Genomic DNA, 16,476 nt, shown 5'->3' with positions numbered 1-16,476 from the left:
CTTATGGAAGGGAACATCACCTTGTGCAAAATCCTGGGGCTGGAAGTAGCTGCAACCTTGACTTTTAGGTTCCAGAGTCACATCTGCTTCCACTGCTCTCCAAGCAACAGAGACAGCAAGCATGCTGAGAATAACTGAGAGGGACTGTACAGTTGCACACGAAGCTCTGATAGTGTAGCTACAGATACATCAGATATGTGTGAAAGGTATGTGGCTAAAAAGAGAAATCACACAGTTTGTAAAAGCAAGTGATTGGCTACACCATACACATCCTTCAGGTGATTTATGATAGCTCTGTTTAGTGGAATATTACACAGTTGTTAAAAAGCATGGGGTGGCTTATAGATGCATCACAGAGGAAAGACAAGACACGGAATAATATCATTATTATATAGTTTTAGATAGAAACAGAAGATTAAATTTGCATTGCCCCTCTGGAAGGATGTGGCAGTAACTGGCAGTAGAGGTGGTTTTCAGGGAGGGACCTGGAAGGGTGGGGAAAGACCTATGACAAGGACTTGTCACTGCTGTGAAGCATCTTGGAGAGCACACGCTGGGGTTCCCCATACTACCACTGACCAACTGCATGTCGGGCAAGTCATCTTCTGGTTGTTTTTTTCAAGTTACCTGAAAGGCGCATGCGTGTACACGTACACACACACACACACACACACACACACACACACACGAGACAGAGCAGAGAGAAGAGGCTGCCATCCTCTGGCCCACTTGCCAAATGCCTGCCATGGGAGGGAGGCTGGGAACTCGCTCCACTCTTCCAAGTGGCTGACAGGAGTCCAGGGAGCAGGGTCCTCACCACTGCCTCCCAAGATCTGCATTAGCAGGGAGAGTCAGCAGCGAGAGCTGGGAATCGAACCCAGGCACTCTTAACTGGCATCTTGACCACTGGACTAAACATGCCCCATGGGCAAGCGACTTAACCCTCCTGGACCAGTTTTCTCAACTGTGAAACAAAGATTATTATGAGTATCTCTTAGGGTCATTATGAGGACAAAGGAATTAAAAATAAGTAAACTTGAGAGCACTGCCTAGGACACACTGGGTGCAAAGATTTGCTTCTGTGGCTCTTGATTACCTTTGTATTTCTGCAGTGATAGCTGTTAAAATAACTGGTCTAGCAGCAGTGATTCGAGTCCTGGCTGCTCCACTTCCAATCCAGCTTCCTGCTAATGTGCTTGGGGAGGCAGTGGAAGATGGTGCACATACCTGGGCCCTGCCATCCATACAGGAGACTAGGATGAAGTTCCGGGCTCCAGGCTTTGGCTTGGACTAACTCCAGCCACTGAAGTCATTTGGAGAGTGAATTAGTGGATGGAAAGTCTTTTTTTAAAAAAATAAAACCTAGATGTTATAAGAACACAGAGGTTAAAAAGGAAAAGGATGGACTTCAGGGTAAATTAGCTGCCTTTTTCTTCAAAGAACCGACACATTCTCTCTGTGTGAGTGTGTGTGTGTGTGTGTGTGTGTGTGTATTCGTTCCCAATCACTTCTGCTTCTTTATGCTTTCGGGTCATGTGTGTGTTTGGGAGTGGGGTGCATAGCATCGAGCTGGATCAGAGAGGGTCTGAATCTGGACACCCAACAAGAACAGTCTATAGGACTCCTGGTCCTCCCAGAACCTTCCAGACTACCTGGTAAGGAATGACAAAGGAGCAGAGGATACGCACACCCTTGGGGAAGACTTCTCATTACATTCATTTGACTCATTCCCCAACATTTATGAAGAAGCCAGTCTGCAACAGTCTCACAGACACTAAGGGGCCTGCTTTAAGAGCTCAACACTCCACAGGGGAGAGACAGTGGGGGAGGACGTGACACTGTACTGCAAAGATAGTGCTCTCCACCAACACATCAGGTCAGAGTCAGACGGAACTGCACGGGGACAATGCTGGGTAGGGAGCCCAGGGTGGGTTAGGACTCTTGGAGGGACAAGGCTTGCACTGAAATCTGATGGTGGAGCAAGCGACAGAGTGGGCATGGGCAGGCAGCATGAAGACCCAGGCAACAGAATGTCCCAGCACAAGGACCTTGAACTGCAAAGCCTTGGTGGCTGGAAGCCACCAGTGGAGGGTCAGTGTGGCTGGAGCCCAGTTAGCCAGGGGTCAGGTGACTGCAAGAATCTCAGTGGTTAGAATTTCTGCAAGGCAGGAAGGACAGATGCCAATCACACAATAAGGCAAAAAGGAAATTGTTGGCTTCCTTCATGGTGGGGCAGTGGGACCCAGCAGGGTTCATGAGCCTTGTCTTAGGTTACTATCCTCGGGCCCTGCCTTTCTCCCTCTCCTCCTGCAGAGAGGGGCTGCACAGGCTTCCACCCCTTCATTTTCAAAACTTAGGGCCCCCTGTGACATGGTAGTGCCACCCAAAACACTCACTGGGATTGAAAGAGAAGAGAGGTTGGAGTCGGACACAGAATCTCCTCCTAGCCCCAGCCACTGACCATCTGTGTGACTTGAGCAGGCCATTTCACGTTTCTGGGCCTCTTTCCTGAAGATTCCAGAGAAGACCATGCGTGATTCCACGTGGACATTTCTTGACTTGTTCTCTGACGTCTTTCCAGGCATGCACATGCCCGTGTAGGCAGTTGCTTATGGGAAATTCAAACACCACGGCTGGAAGAGGCTCTCCCGGCTTCCACTGCTGGTCTGGCTCTTCGCAGACATGCTTAGTGCACCAGCAGAAGACACTCCACGTAGCCTCTTTTGTACCCAAGGAGGGCGTGCGGAACTCTGCTTCATAGAAGTGGAACTGTGGGGGTGTGAGGGGGCAGCTCCTCGGAGGGAGAGCTGCACACGGAGCCACGTGCAACTGGGAGAAGAAATTCTGTCACGTGACCTTCAATGTGTTAGTAGAGCATTCTCGGCTTGGCTCAGCGAACAGAATACAAATAGTGAGGAGGTTGCAGACTGTGGGTATCCCTGAATTTAGGCCACAACACCCCCAGTGTCGCTCCCCCTCTTCGTGGAGGAACGACACAGGACCCTGCGCTGTTCTTTCGTCTGCTCGGCCCTCCCCGGGTTTGCTGCTGGTTCTTCCCGGGTTGGCTACTATCCCTTCCACCTCCGTGGAAGGGCAGTTCCCCCTGGCCGCATTCCCCACTTCCGCAGGGGAGCGGCACACCGCCGGCCGGTTCTCTCGGGGGCTGCACGGGTTCCCTTAGATGTTCCCCATAGATGTTACTGATGCATGCCGTCTCTCTCCTCCTTTATAGTCCTCCTCCGCCAATCCCAACTCGGCTGCCCACACGCCGAGTACGCTGCTCTCCAATCAGGAGCAAGTCCTACAGTTTATTAGTTGAACTGGAGGCAGCTGTGCGGAAGCTGTTTACTTCTTTCCCAGCGCCATATTGTGGGAGAGCAGATGCATAGAATAAGTCCTAATTCGAGTAACTTAGTCTAGTCCGGATTGCTCCCCACACCCAGGACACTCTCATTCTTGCCTCTCTTCTTGCACCTGTTTCTCTTTGTAGGCTGGACTCATTATGCTGACTGGTGTCTTTCCAAAGCTGAAACCACAGTGGTAGATGTGGGAGAACAGAGTCTCATCTTCAGATGAACAATGCCAGGGCAAGCTCTGTCTGGCCCAGCCAGACCCCCTTGCCATGCTTGATCCAATTATGGTAACCACAGGAATACACTACTCTGTCTGGCTTGGGTCGTCTTCCTCATCATGGTGTCCGGTGACCTTTCCACAAGGGCAGATGAGGTCACAGGGTCAGCAAAGACAGTAGCTTCATTAGGACTCTGAGCTGGGTAGCATCAGGGGCCTCAGGCACAGCACCTGGTACAACCCGTATGCTGCCAGATGCACCCTGATCAAGCTGGGGATGACATGGATGGATACTCACTTGATGAAACTGCAAAGTCAGCTCTCAGCGTGTGGGTGGAATTCCACAAGGGGAGAGAGAGCACAGAGAGAGCATTCCCAGTCGCAGCTGGGAGCTGGGATTCCCAATGAGCTGAGCTGTCATTTTAATGTAGTGAACAAACCGGAGTGGAGAAAAATGCTTCCAGGACGGAGGATGGGTGGGAAAGCGAGGCTGGGCCAAGGGAGGCTCACACATCAGTAGGAGGGACAAAGAATGAGAAGATTCTTTTCAAAAGGCCACTTTATTGAAGGAGATCAAACTGAATGGAGTTTGCCATAGCCCTCCCCTCACTCCCATCAGTGGCATCACTGGGCATCAGAGACCGGAGTGGCCTGTCGCCAGCATGCACCTGGCTGCTCGGCCAGCCCCGTGCTGCCTGCTCCAAGTCAGGCGGCCACATAAAAACACATCACAGCTCCTGAAGATTGGGGTGGGGCACCTCTGAATCCCCCCCAATGGTGTCTGTGCATTTTTTTCGTATCATACAAAATACATTGACTAGGAAAGGTTAGCTGTGCTGCGACATCCACGGGACGTCCTTTGAGGATGACCGTCCCCTAGATGCTATCTTACTGCAGTAGATTTTCTAAAAGATGGAGCTGTACAAAAAAGAAAAAGAAAAAACTAAACAATTTTATTAAGAAGAGCAGCGACGTAACACTGCTTTAGTTCATTTAAATTTTCTTTCTCAAAAATACATTCCTAAATATACAAACTATACAATCTTGTCATTTTAATGCTGGTTTTTTTTGTGTGTGTTTTTCCTTTTTAATAATAATAGTAGAACCCAAACTAAAAAAGAATCCATTGGTTTTCAAACCAGTGAGAGTGCTGGAGGACTTGTGACTCAGTACCTTCATATAACACCACATAAATAATCTCAGCCACAGTCAATGCTCACAGCGCGGTCAGCGGAACAAATGCCGGTCTGGCGACTAGACATCATCTGCAGACAGGGGAGGGATGTGCATCCGGGGCCGCGTGAAAAATGCCATCTTCTCCCTGAAAACGAGGCCATTCTTTAGCAGCAGGCTTTTTTATTTTTTTTAAATAAGATTTTTTTATTTATTTAAAGGCAGAGTTGATTGACAGAGAGACAGAGAGAGGGAGAGGTCTTCCATCTACTGGTTCATTCCCCAAATGGCTGCAACAGCTGGGCTGGGCCAGGTCAAAAAGAGAGTAAGTGAGCCAGAGACAGAGAGGGAAGCAGGCCGAGAAAGAAAACTCCCAACCACTGATTCACTTCTCAGATGCCTGCAACAGCTGGCACTGGGCCAGGCCAAAGCCAGGAGCCAGCAACTCCATCTGGGTCTCCCACACAGGTGGCAGGTACCCGAGTGCTTGAGCCATCACCTGCTACTTCTCAGGGTGCAAATTAGCAAGAAGCTGGAATTGGGAGTGGAGCCTGGACTTGAACCCAGGCCCTGCAAATGGGACACAGCTGTTCCAAGTGGCATCTTAACTGCAGTGCCAAATTCTCAACCCTGGGCAAGACAATTCTTCATTGTGAGGGCTTGTCTTGTACACGTAGCAACATTCCTGGCCTGTACCCATGAGATGTCAGCAGCACCCCTGGCTTTTGGTTGTGATCCTCAATAAGGTATGGACACTGCCAGTTGTCCTCTGGTGGCGACAAACTCCTGCCTGGTTGAGAACCACTGCTTTAGGGGGCCCATGAGAGTGACTAGCCACCATCAGTTCAAAGCAAGGGCCACTGAGAGTTTACAAAGGCCCTTTGGCCATTGCCAGTGTTTGTTTTCGGTTTTTAATTTGTTAAAAAAAATTAAGAGGTGTCCAAAAACACGGTCCCACAAGTTGCAGCTTCGTATGTGTTTGTATTCCACCAAAGACTCTGCTTTTAGCACAGACACAAACGTGCAGGCAGACGTCTGGGTGCAAGGCCCCCTGTGGATGGAAGGCCCAGGCCAAACAGCATGTGGGGACCTCCTACGATACACCCGGCTCCAGAGCCACTAGAAAGCACCTCCCTGAGGTCCTGCAGGCAGCAGGCAAGCCTGGGAGGCCTGGCGAGCATCCGTCACCCCGGCTTATTTGTCATTCAGCTAGTCCTCTGCAATTACCGGTGACGGGAACGCTACGAGGAAAAGGCCGGAGCAGGTGGCTCATTCATTAAACAGGAGGACCTAACAAATGAGCTCGAGCTGCGTGGGGACTGAAAAAGACAGGCGAGGGAAGCGCACGGCAGGGCTCAGGGACCGCGAGGGACGGCTTGGCAGAGGATGAGCATCTGTTACAGAGACAGCTGGGAGGAAGTGCGGGGGAGCAGCGAGACGGTGGATGCTGGCTGGGAAAGCGAAAGGCACGCTGGCCCCAGCCACAGCCACGGCCACGGCTTACCTGAAAGACTGCACTTCCGGGGGCTCCTTGCAGCTCTGGCCTCGAAGCCTGTGCACATCCTTGGCGGCCGCCCTCATCATCTTGTCTGTCTGCAGCTCACCCTTGTGGTCGCCTCGGTCCACCTGCAGGGCAGAGCAAGCAAAGAAATGGGTCAGTCAAGGGGAAGCTGCTGTCCCAAGTGATGACAGCAAGGAGTAAAAGGCAGCCTCTTCCTGCTCCATGGTGGGATCTGCTGTATTCAATGGTGGTAAGAGGGGGGAAGTGTTCGTGTCATCTGTGGAAGTGGCCTGATTTGGAGGGCCAGGGAATTAAGTACCTCTGTGGATCTCTTGGGAGAGGGAAGGCGAGGGATGCCAGGTGCATTGTGTGCCGCTGCCAGGCCACCTAGGAAGGCAGACTTTTCTAATTCCTTCTGCTATACAGACCGAGCTTCAAACATGAACCTCGTGAGGTTCAGAAATTTTGTGCAACATTTCTTTGGGGGCCAGTGTCATGGAGTAGTGGGTTAAGCTGCTCACTGCGACACTGGCATCCCATATCAGAGCACCAGTTTGAGTCCGAGCTGCTCTGCTTCTCAGCCAGCTTCCTGCTAATGCACCTGGGAAAGCAGTGGTGGATGGCTCAAGTAGTTGGGCCTCTTGCCATGCATGTAGGAGACCCGGATGGAGCTCTTGGCTCCTGGCTTCAGCCTGGCCCAGCCCCAGCTTTTGCAGTCATTTGGAGAGTGAACCAGTGGATGGAAGATCTCTCTCTCTGTTTCTCTCTCTGTCATTCTGCCTTTCAAATAAAAAAAATAAATCGAAAAAAAACCCACAAAAGACAAAAAGAAATTTATCTAACAATAAGCAACTAAGAAGCAGTAGTGACCCACTTCCAAACCATGCCATTGTTCTTAAGAGCTTTAGGTACAATGTTATACCCCCAGCCCCACAAAACCTATGCAAGTCCAGAACAAAACACAGAGAGCCTGAACTGTTTTTCTTTTTAATACTTGAAGGTCAAATTTTCTTAGCTTATATTTTTTTAAGGCAGGACATAAAGGCACTTGTTTTGTTACTCTTATTGCCTTTACTATCAGGATCAAAGATAAACATAACAGCCAACTAAAACCGGGTTACTGTAGGCTTGGGATATATTCACTTTCTTCTCCTCCTTTAACCTTTCTAATGCTTATTTTCCCTTAGTGCTCTTACTCCCACCTGGCTTTTAAGTACACAGGGTATTAGTAATAAATTAGAAAGGAAGAAATACTTCCAGAACCTATGAACTGTGGGAGTCAGCTGGCAACTCTGAGAGCTTCTACACCAAGGCCTATGACGTCCACCACCATGTTCCTGGCCTAAGATGTCACAGCCTGCAGTGGGAGCCGGATTTCAGCAGAGCTGAGCAGTCCTGGCTGCAGCCATGGTGGCAGGTGTTATGTATTATAAATGAGTCTAAGATGGTCCTTATATATTGATCCTATGTTGTTTATTTTCTCATGTCAATCTGGGACCTGCTAGCTCAAAGGCCTGCTGGTGCCAAATTCAAATTTTGACCCACTGAGTTGTTTTAACTAAAGCTAAAACAAGCAGCTTTTTTTTTTTTTTTAAGCCATTTATAACATACCTGCTTTGCATACCCTGCATTCAACACATGCTAGCTCTGGGCAAGATAAATGCTAAGGAGATAAGAGGTCCCCAAGCTGCTGCTGCTGCTGCTGCACTTGGAATTCTCTGGCCCAGTGACTGCGCATCCCACTGCCCAGCAACATCACCTAAACAGTTAAGTCCCTCTCTGACGCCCCTCTGTCCTGGGAGTTCTCTGGCATTCCCCCTGCTGGTGGACGGGCCCCCAGAGCCTTTGGAGGGTCTCATGCCATAGGAGACTTCCTGTGCTTGCCAACTGTCAGCACAGACCAAGCAAAATGCCTGGTGCACCACTGCTATGCTGTGGTTCTACCTTTTTCTCTGATCAACCCTGGAATCCATCATAGTCACTGCTGCGGGCTGGAGATGCCCGCAGGTGCCAACTCTAGGGGATCCTTGCCAGGACCAAGCCCTGGTGTGATCGGCTCCTCTCTCTCTTGGTGATGACTGCTCTGTGGGACAGCACAGGCAGGCGCTGGGCCAGTGTGGAGAGTGTGGAGGCCTCCGCACACAGGCTGTGCCCAATATGAGTGTGTGGAAACACCCCAAGAGTAAATGAGAGAATCACAAGGGTTTGCACACATGGGTGTCACTGCTAGAAGGGAGCCTTGGAGCTCAAGGTTTAATAAAGCTGGTGTGGGCATTGGGCCAAGAGGTTAAGACACCGGAGTCCCACATCCGAGTGCCTGGGTCTCATACCACACTGGCAACTGGCTCCCGCTTCCTGCGAATGCAGACCAGGGGAGGCAGCAGTGATGATCAAGTACTTGGGTCCTTTCCACCCACGTGCAAGACCTGGATTGAGTTCCTAGCTCCAGGAGCCACTGTGGGCATCTGGGGGAGTGAACTAGTCAATGGGAGCTTTCCCTCTCCCTCTCTCTCTGTCTCTGATTGTGTAACTGCCTCTCAAAATGAATGAATAAAAATCTAAAAAAATAAAATCAGTTAATCAGCAGGCAGAGGGATTCCCAGATGCCTTTGCTGATGCAAAGAAGGGGCCCGCAGGACACCATCGGTAGAGACGTAGGGGAAACCACATTTGCAAGCGCTGGCCTCTCTCCCTCATGGCCACTGCCTGGCCCTGGGGCAGAGCATGACCGCTCCCTTGTCACTGGGACAGCTGCCACTCACCCGCTTCTCCAGCATCCTCAACAGCAGGCGGAAGCGCTCGTCCTCCCGCAACCCCGGCGGCAGCTCCTTCTCCCCGTGGCTCTTGGCTTGTTCAAGCTGCTCCTTGAGCTCCTTCAGCAACGAGATCTCCTGAGTCAGCTGGCTGTGCCAGGTCCTCGTGGCCTGCAGGTCTAGCTCGAGGTCCAGCGAGGTGCGGATCATGCGCTCGGTGCGCAGGGATTTGACAGATGAAGGCTGTGGGGGGATGGGGGTTGGGATGACCTTGACTGTTACTACATACAGGGCCCCAGCCAGTGAGACCACACGACCCCTCCTCCGAGTCTCAGGCTCCCTGCCTTGTTTATCTGCAGACTTCCACTGCTGCAAAAATGCAGTGTGCCTGTTCCCCAGGCTTGGCTTGACCTCTCCCATTTACACAGCTCACGCATACGGCACACTTACTACGTTCCTGGCATGGTGCTAAGTGCTTGATTTCCACGACCTCCTTTCATTTGCACAGCAACCCTACGGGAGTCGCAGCTGCTATCAAGTGCACAGCCAAGGCTCGCAGAGTTGAAAGCACAGAGTATAAGTGGGAAAGCTTCAAGTCCACCTTGGCAGGGCTGCGATCTCGTGCCTCTCAGCGCCCTCAGCTGACAGACACCTGCCACCATCCCGCTCTGAAGCTGATTCCTCAAGGCGAGTCAGCCCGGCCCTTGAGAGCAGAGGTCACATCTTCTTGACCTCGCGTCCCTCTCAGGGACATTCATGGCTTCTGCTTGGGAAGCACTCATTCTCTCACTCACAGAGGAACCACATATGCTCATGTTCCCTTGCAGATCCACTCCTCCTCCACATTCAATCCACCTGTCTGTGTGGGGCACTGGGGATAGAAAAGTGAACCGGACTTGGCTAATCAGAATCCCGGTGACCGGCTCAGCAGTGGGCCTGCTATCTACGCCCGGCCAACAACACTCGATGCTGGCACTCTGCTGAACTACTTAGAAAAAGGCAATGACTCTACACACAGGTGGCTAAACCACCAAACATGCACCTGGAACTAATGCCGGTCATCTTCCCCATCACACAGGGTGACCATGTTCAAGAACTAAGCTCTGAGGAGGACTCAGGCTTGACCACCTTGTTTCAATGCTTGGATCCATCAATGCCTGAAGCTGGTGCAACATCCTGGACTTTTGCATCAAACTGAGCATTAAACACCCTCGTTCATCCTTAAGCAGGATTTGAGTTGGGTTCTTCACTCATCTGAATGTAAAGGATTCTCATTAATACAATCATTAATTCTGCTCCCATCAAATACTGCTGATGATTAGAAAAGAGTATGGAATTGGGGATGGCGCTGGGGCATAGTGGGTAAAGCCACTGCCTGCAGAGCTGGCATCCCATATGGGTGCTGGGATCTATGTGGATACCACGATAGCACTTTCACCATGAGGTTGCTCATCGGCTCACTGTGACTCAAACAGAAGGCAGAGCATTGCCGGTGGGCCTGACCTCCTCAGGTGAGCCCTGACAAGATGGAGTGGGTTTTTTCTGTGCTCAATGACGTGGTAGAGAGGGTCACAGGGCAAGGAATGACCAGGAGAACCCGAGAGGGGTCCATGGCTCACAGCCAGCTAAAAACACAAGGCAGTGCCTTCTGCCAACAACTCGCCAGGATATGACTCCTTTCCTAGCGAAATGTCCATGTGAGGATGCAGACAGCCAACACCTAGATTTCAGCCCACATATGCCCTGGGTAGAGGACTCAGCCCATCTGTGCCCAAGCTCCTGCCCACGGAAACTGTGACATCATGACTTAAGCTGCTTAGTTTGTAGTAATTTGTTACTGCACAGAAAACAAACACACTGACCAGTAAAGGGATTTGTGACAAAGGATAAGAGGCCACGAGACCTTCCCTCTGCAAGGCCAGCATGCACACTTTCAGAAATAAAAGCCAGCTCAATGCAGAAGTGCTAGAATATTCTTCTAGGAAAACACTGGTTTGTGCTTATAAGCAAACAGGGTCAAGGAAATCCCTTTGTGGGTCTGTGTGTCTCCAGATTCAGAACAATTCTTTGCTCTGGCCAACGTTGAATCTTAGGCACTTGCCCACTCAGGCTGCAGCAGAACACAGCTTAGGCTGCCTGGGCACTGAGTGACAGCAAGAGCTGTGGCACCCAAGGGCCCCTGTGGACCCTCGTGTTCCTATGGGTGCTCAGACCATCACCAAGGGCTCCCTTAGCAAGTCATTCCCTTGGCTAAGGGGAAGATGGTGATGAAAGGGGAGCCACCACAGGGCCTGGTTGGGAATGGGGGTCTTCGCAGGAAACACAGGGAAGCCACTGGGGCCCCCAGTGGCATTTCTGTAGGAGTGGGTCCTGTGGGCCCAGGGGTGGTGCAAGCCAAGGACAGACTCCGTTTCCAGCTGTCAGCGGGCAGGTCCGCAGGTGAGCTGGAGGGGCCTGGGTCTACTTGGGGCTGTCGCATCCTGGCTTGGCCTGTACTCTGTCACTTTGTTTTCTAACTTTCTCTCTCTCCTTTGCTTTCTGACATTGTGGCTCCTTCTCCTGCGTCCACAAACTCACCACGTAGTATGGTTTTACAGTGCTGAAAGAGGAGACGCCCCTGCACCTCCTGCAAACCTGACTGCTCCAAGTCGTGATCAGGAGTCTCTCTATCATCTAAGACCACCCCACCCTGAGCCCTGGGTGCAGTCCCCACCAGGAAGGGCCAGACTTCTCCCCAGGGATACCTGGGGCCTCTTCCCTGTGTATGGTCTGAGAGAAGCCCATTTGCACTTCCCTGCATCCAGGCAGTGCTCAGAGGATCCTGACTTTTCTGCAGCAAGGAGAGCAGCCAGACCTTGAACTGGTCAGCCGGCTGGATGTCGCAAGGCACAGAGCACGTAGCAGGCTCCCATGGGATCCTGCTCCCTGACTGCTGACCATGACAGCTCAGCTTGGTTAGTTCATTCTGACTCTGATTTCTATGCAGACAGACAAGGCCAAGTGTGCAAACAGAAGGTTCCGTTACCCTCGGCGCCTCCCCAGCACCTCTACAGGACTTAAAATGCAAACAGCGTCACGTCTGTACAAGTAACATTCTTTACAGCTGTGACTACCCAGGAGAAATGGCCAGAGAAGAAGGGAGGCAGGTGCAAGACATGGGCCTTCGGGACATAAGCGGCTTCAAGGTGACTCTCTTACCCGCTTCATCCGGACGCTGCGCCGCTCCAGGGAGTTTCGAACAAAAGGTGGCTTTTTGGACAGAGTGGAGCTGTCACTGTCACTCCGATTCAGCTGTGAGAGAAAAAGTCATGGGAAGTCAAGCATGGTCAGAGCACATTCTGGAAGGTGCACTGGGGCCAGGAAGGGGGTTGGGTTCCCCCACTCAGCCAGGTCCTGCTCCTTGGGCAAACAAAAGGACTTTCCTATTGCAGGCTTCATCCTGACCCTCCTTTTCTGTATAGGCCAATATTGAGCATGCATAGTGCACAGCGCTGTAACTGCAAGCTAGTATCCACATAATGTTAAATGAGATGCAATATTTGACTGAGTCCTTCCAACCACCCCATGTGATAAGAGCATCACCGCTTTACAAACAAGGTGACAGAGCCTTACGGCTTGGCTTGTACAACTTGCCCTGCACTGGCGAGCTGGCAGCACACAGCAGAGTCTGACTCCAGCAGTGTGACATCAGACATGCAGCCCTCCTTGCCTAGTACACGAAGGTTGCTTGCATCATCTCTTTCTGACTCCCGCAGAGCTTGCCTTTGCTGACTTCACTGAAGCCACTGTCAAGACTGATATTAAAAAGACCAAGGCCAGCAATGGGGAACAGAGGGTCAAACCACCATTTTCAATGGTTCAAGTCCCAGCTGCTCCGCTTCTGATCCAGCTTCCCACTAATGTGCCTGGGAAGGCAGAGGAAACTGACGCAAGGGCTTGGGCCCCTGCCACCCATGTGAAAGACCCAGAAGGAGTTCCAGGCTCCTAGTTTCAGCCTGGCCCAGCCCTGGCGTTGCAGCCATTTGAGGCGTGAACCAATGAATAGAAGATCTGTGTGTTGAGTCTGTTTCCCCTTCCCTGATGTTCTGACTTTCAAATACATACATACATACAGAAATACTGAAAAAAATAGGCTCAGCTGGGCCAGCATTGTGGCCACATGGATGCCAGTTGGAGTCCCAGCTGCTCCACTTGTGATTCAGATCCCTGCTAAAGTATCCCATCTTACCATTCATCTGATTTGTGGCCTTGGGTGGGGAACATCTTGACACTCATGTGGGAGACTGGTGAAGCCCCTGGCTTCGGCTTTGGCAGTCATTTGGGGAGTGAACCAGCAGGTAGAGGACCCCCCTCCTTCCGTGTGCGTGCGTGCGTGTGTGTGTGTGTGTGTGTGTGTCTCCTTCTCTCTCTGTAACTCTTTCAAATAAATAAGCTTTTATAACCAATACATTCAGGAAATTCAAAAGCATCTTAAAAATGCATAAATGGGCCGGCGCCGCGGCTCAATAGGCTAATCCTCTGCCTGCGGCACCAGCACATCGGGTTCTAGTCCCGGTCAGGGCGCCAGATTCTGTCCCGGTCGCTCCTCTTCCTGTCCAGCTCTCTGCTGTGGCCCAGGAGTGCAGTGGAGGATGGCCCAGGTCCTTGGGCCGTGCACCTGCATGGGAGACCAGGATAAACACCTGGCTCCTGCCTTTGGATCAGCGCAGTGCGCTGGCTGCAGCGGCCATTGGAGGGTGAACCAACGGCAAAAGGAAGACCTTTCTCTGTCTCTCTCTCTCACTGACCACTCTGCCTATCAAAAAAAAAATGCATAAATGAAAATGTAAAATGCAAAACCTCAGGGGCCACAGCCTCAGCGAGGATGGGGCAGACAGGCTCCATGAGGGCCGTGCTGATCGCCCCTGTCCCCACAGGAATCCTGTCCATCAGAGTTACTTACACTCCCCACAGGGGCTAATGTTCCCCATCCAAGGCTACAAATCCGACAAATGGTAAGATGGGGCGCCTTGCTAGTAATGATGTGTCTCACCACCCCAGGGGTGGTGCATCGGGAAGGGGAATGCAGGGAGGGGACTTCTTTCCAGTTTATCTCCATGGTCAGGGGGCTGACACAGGCCCCAGGGCGACTGTGCCTGTTTGCCTGGCAGCTGTCATTGCACTTCGAAGGTCTCTCCTGAGAAGCTGGTTCTGTTGTCATTGTAATGGTTGTTAACAAGATGAGAATGACAGTAACAGTCCTGTTAAGTTGATAAACACAGCAATCCTGGGGACATCCTGATGAAACAGCCACTGTGCTGGGCAGTCTCAACCAGAACCCAAACCAGGGCAAGAGTAACACCAGTGACAGCCACAGGGATGGGGCAGCTGCTAGGCACCAGCGCTGTGTCGGCAGTTTCCTTTAGTCTTCCCAGAAGCGTCACGAGAGGGAACTGAGGCTCAGACGCACTGAGAAGGTTCAAGTAAGAGTTCCAGGCCCAGGCTGTGTGGCTGCAAGGCACCACCCTCCCCTAGCTCCAGGCTACAGATAAGCCTCAGGGGTGCAGAGGGGTAGATCATCTTGACAATTAGAGTGGATTCCTACAAAAAATTCTGGCTGCATAAGGTGCCAGAAGAAAAACTGTTTCAACTCAAAGGTGGCACCTGTAGGACAGGTATCATACCAACCAGAAATAGGTATCAGGACAACTGATGGTTGTTTGTGTAAAAGACCACGTTATAGGGGCTGGAGCTGTGGCGGGTTAAAGCCCACAGCACCAGCATCCCATGTGGGTGCCAGTTCAAGTTCTGGATGCTCCAATTCCAAGCCAGCTCTCTGCTATGGCCCAGGAAGGCAGTGGAGGAAGGCCCAAGTACTTGGGCCCCTGCACCCACCAGGGGGACCCGGAGGAGGCTCCTGGCTCCTGGCTTCAGATCTGCCAAGCTCTAGCCATTTGGGAAGTGAATTAGCAGATGGAGGATTTCTCTCTGTCTCTTCCTCTCTGAAACTCTGCCTTTCAGATAAATTAAAAATATATATATATATATATTTATCTTTAAAAAAAGACCATGTTATAAAAGAGCAATGAATGCTAAATTAGCAAAGAACTTGGCCAAATGCATTTCATCCTAGACACAGCAGAGAACATCACTGTCTTGTTATTACTTCCATTTACCAGAGAAACTGGTGTAGAGAGCAGAGAAATGACTTAAAGTCACAGACAGCTGGTTCCAGACCAAGAATCTTGGAAGGGATGGATGCACCGAGTCAAAACGGATCAGCGAACAAGTGTGAAGGCACCACTGATCAACACACAGGTGCTGGGCGGGTGTAATTCACGTCCCCACCTGTCGGGGTCAGTGTCCAGTGGGGCAGCTTGAGTGAGGGACGTGCACAAGTGACACAGGCCATGCTGAAGACCAGAGAAGCGACCGGTGCAGAAGGCAATGGGGGTGCAGAAATGTGATGTCAGGCCAGCAGAAAGGGGCTACTCACAATCAGACTTGAGGAGGCCAGAGGAAGGCCCTCAAGTGGTGGCTCTGAGTACCAGAAAGGCTGCAAGCTTTGGAGTCAGACCCTGGCTTTGCACACAGCGGCTGAGTGAGCCAGGGCAAAGCGCTGACTCTCTGGGTCTCAGTTTCTGCATCTATGAAATGAGATTTAACACAACTCATCTTGCAGATGACACAAAAAATACATTTTCTTTCTTGCTGTGTGTGTGTGGGGGGGGTTAGTATTTGAGACACCTCCTGTGGATGGGGAGATCCCACCTTAGGATTCCTGATGGAAAGCAAGCCCACCTCGCGTCAGTGAATCTCACAGTACCAGCGTTTTGATTCCAGGCAGTCCAGGACTAAGGTCTGCCAATCGAATGCAACTAACCTAGGCATGGAGTCACACCTTGGGCAGCAGGACCCAATTCTCGGTTCTTGTGCCTCTCATGTTTAAAAGGTTGCCCTCTTTTGCTCTACAAATGGGCCATGTATGTCAGAGAAAAGCCATCAGCTGGTGAGAAATGGCTGCAGCTGTAGCATCTGGGAACTGTAGTGGCAGGAGCCTGTGGGAGGTATTGGTACAGGCACCAACCCCCATCCTTGTGGGAGGTATTCCAAGACCCCCAGTGGATGCCTGAAATCACAGATAGCGCTAAACATTTTTTTCCTAGAGCAAAGTTTAATTTACAATAAGAGAATAACAACTTACTGTAGAGCTTAGCAACTCCAGATAACTTTCCTAAGTCACCTTCTTACTTAAAGGAAACACTTGATAGGTTCTCTTTGGCCTATCTGAAATGCCAGCATTGCTAGCTTTGGAGTGATCTGAGCACAGCACTGGAAACCTACCATGGTCAGTCTGACAACCAAAATGCTGTCGTGACTAATGGGCGGGTAGCACATACAACAAGGATACGCTGGACAGCAGGATGACTCACATCCCAGGCTTCACTAAGCTATTCAAAATCCCCTACTATTTAAAAACTATGAACTTTTTTAATTCTG

At 51.1% G+C, this 16,476-nt stretch overlaps 1 protein-coding gene across 2 annotated transcripts in view; it reads right to left on the bottom strand.

The window, feature by feature from the left end:
• Nucleotides 1–4,111: 4,111 nt before the first annotated feature.
• WWC1 (WW and C2 domain containing 1) overlaps nt 4,112–16,476 on the bottom strand; it is a 176,383-nt gene continuing 164,018 nt past the window's right edge. For both annotated transcript variants that reach the window (XM_008255374.5, XM_002710366.6), the window contains exons 20-23: nt 12,196–12,288; nt 9,007–9,240; nt 6,248–6,369; nt 4,112–4,891 (exon numbers count right to left, since the gene is read on the bottom strand). In XM_008255374.5, coding sequence (XP_008253596.3) covers nt 4,825–4,891; nt 6,248–6,369; nt 9,007–9,240; nt 12,196–12,288 — 516 coding nt within the window. In that variant the 3' untranslated portion in view covers nt 4,112–4,824. The remainder of the gene's footprint in view (nt 4,892–6,247; nt 6,370–9,006; nt 9,241–12,195; nt 12,289–16,476) is intronic.

This window comes from Oryctolagus cuniculus, chromosome 6, assembly GCF_051225735.1.
Source record: "Oryctolagus cuniculus isolate XC-2025 breed Fujian yellow rabbit chromosome 6, ASM5122573v1, whole genome shotgun sequence".
In the NCBI taxonomy this organism is placed as follows: domain Eukaryota; kingdom Metazoa; phylum Chordata; class Mammalia; order Lagomorpha; family Leporidae; genus Oryctolagus; species Oryctolagus cuniculus.
This window is presented reverse-complemented; position numbering and strand designations above follow the sequence as displayed.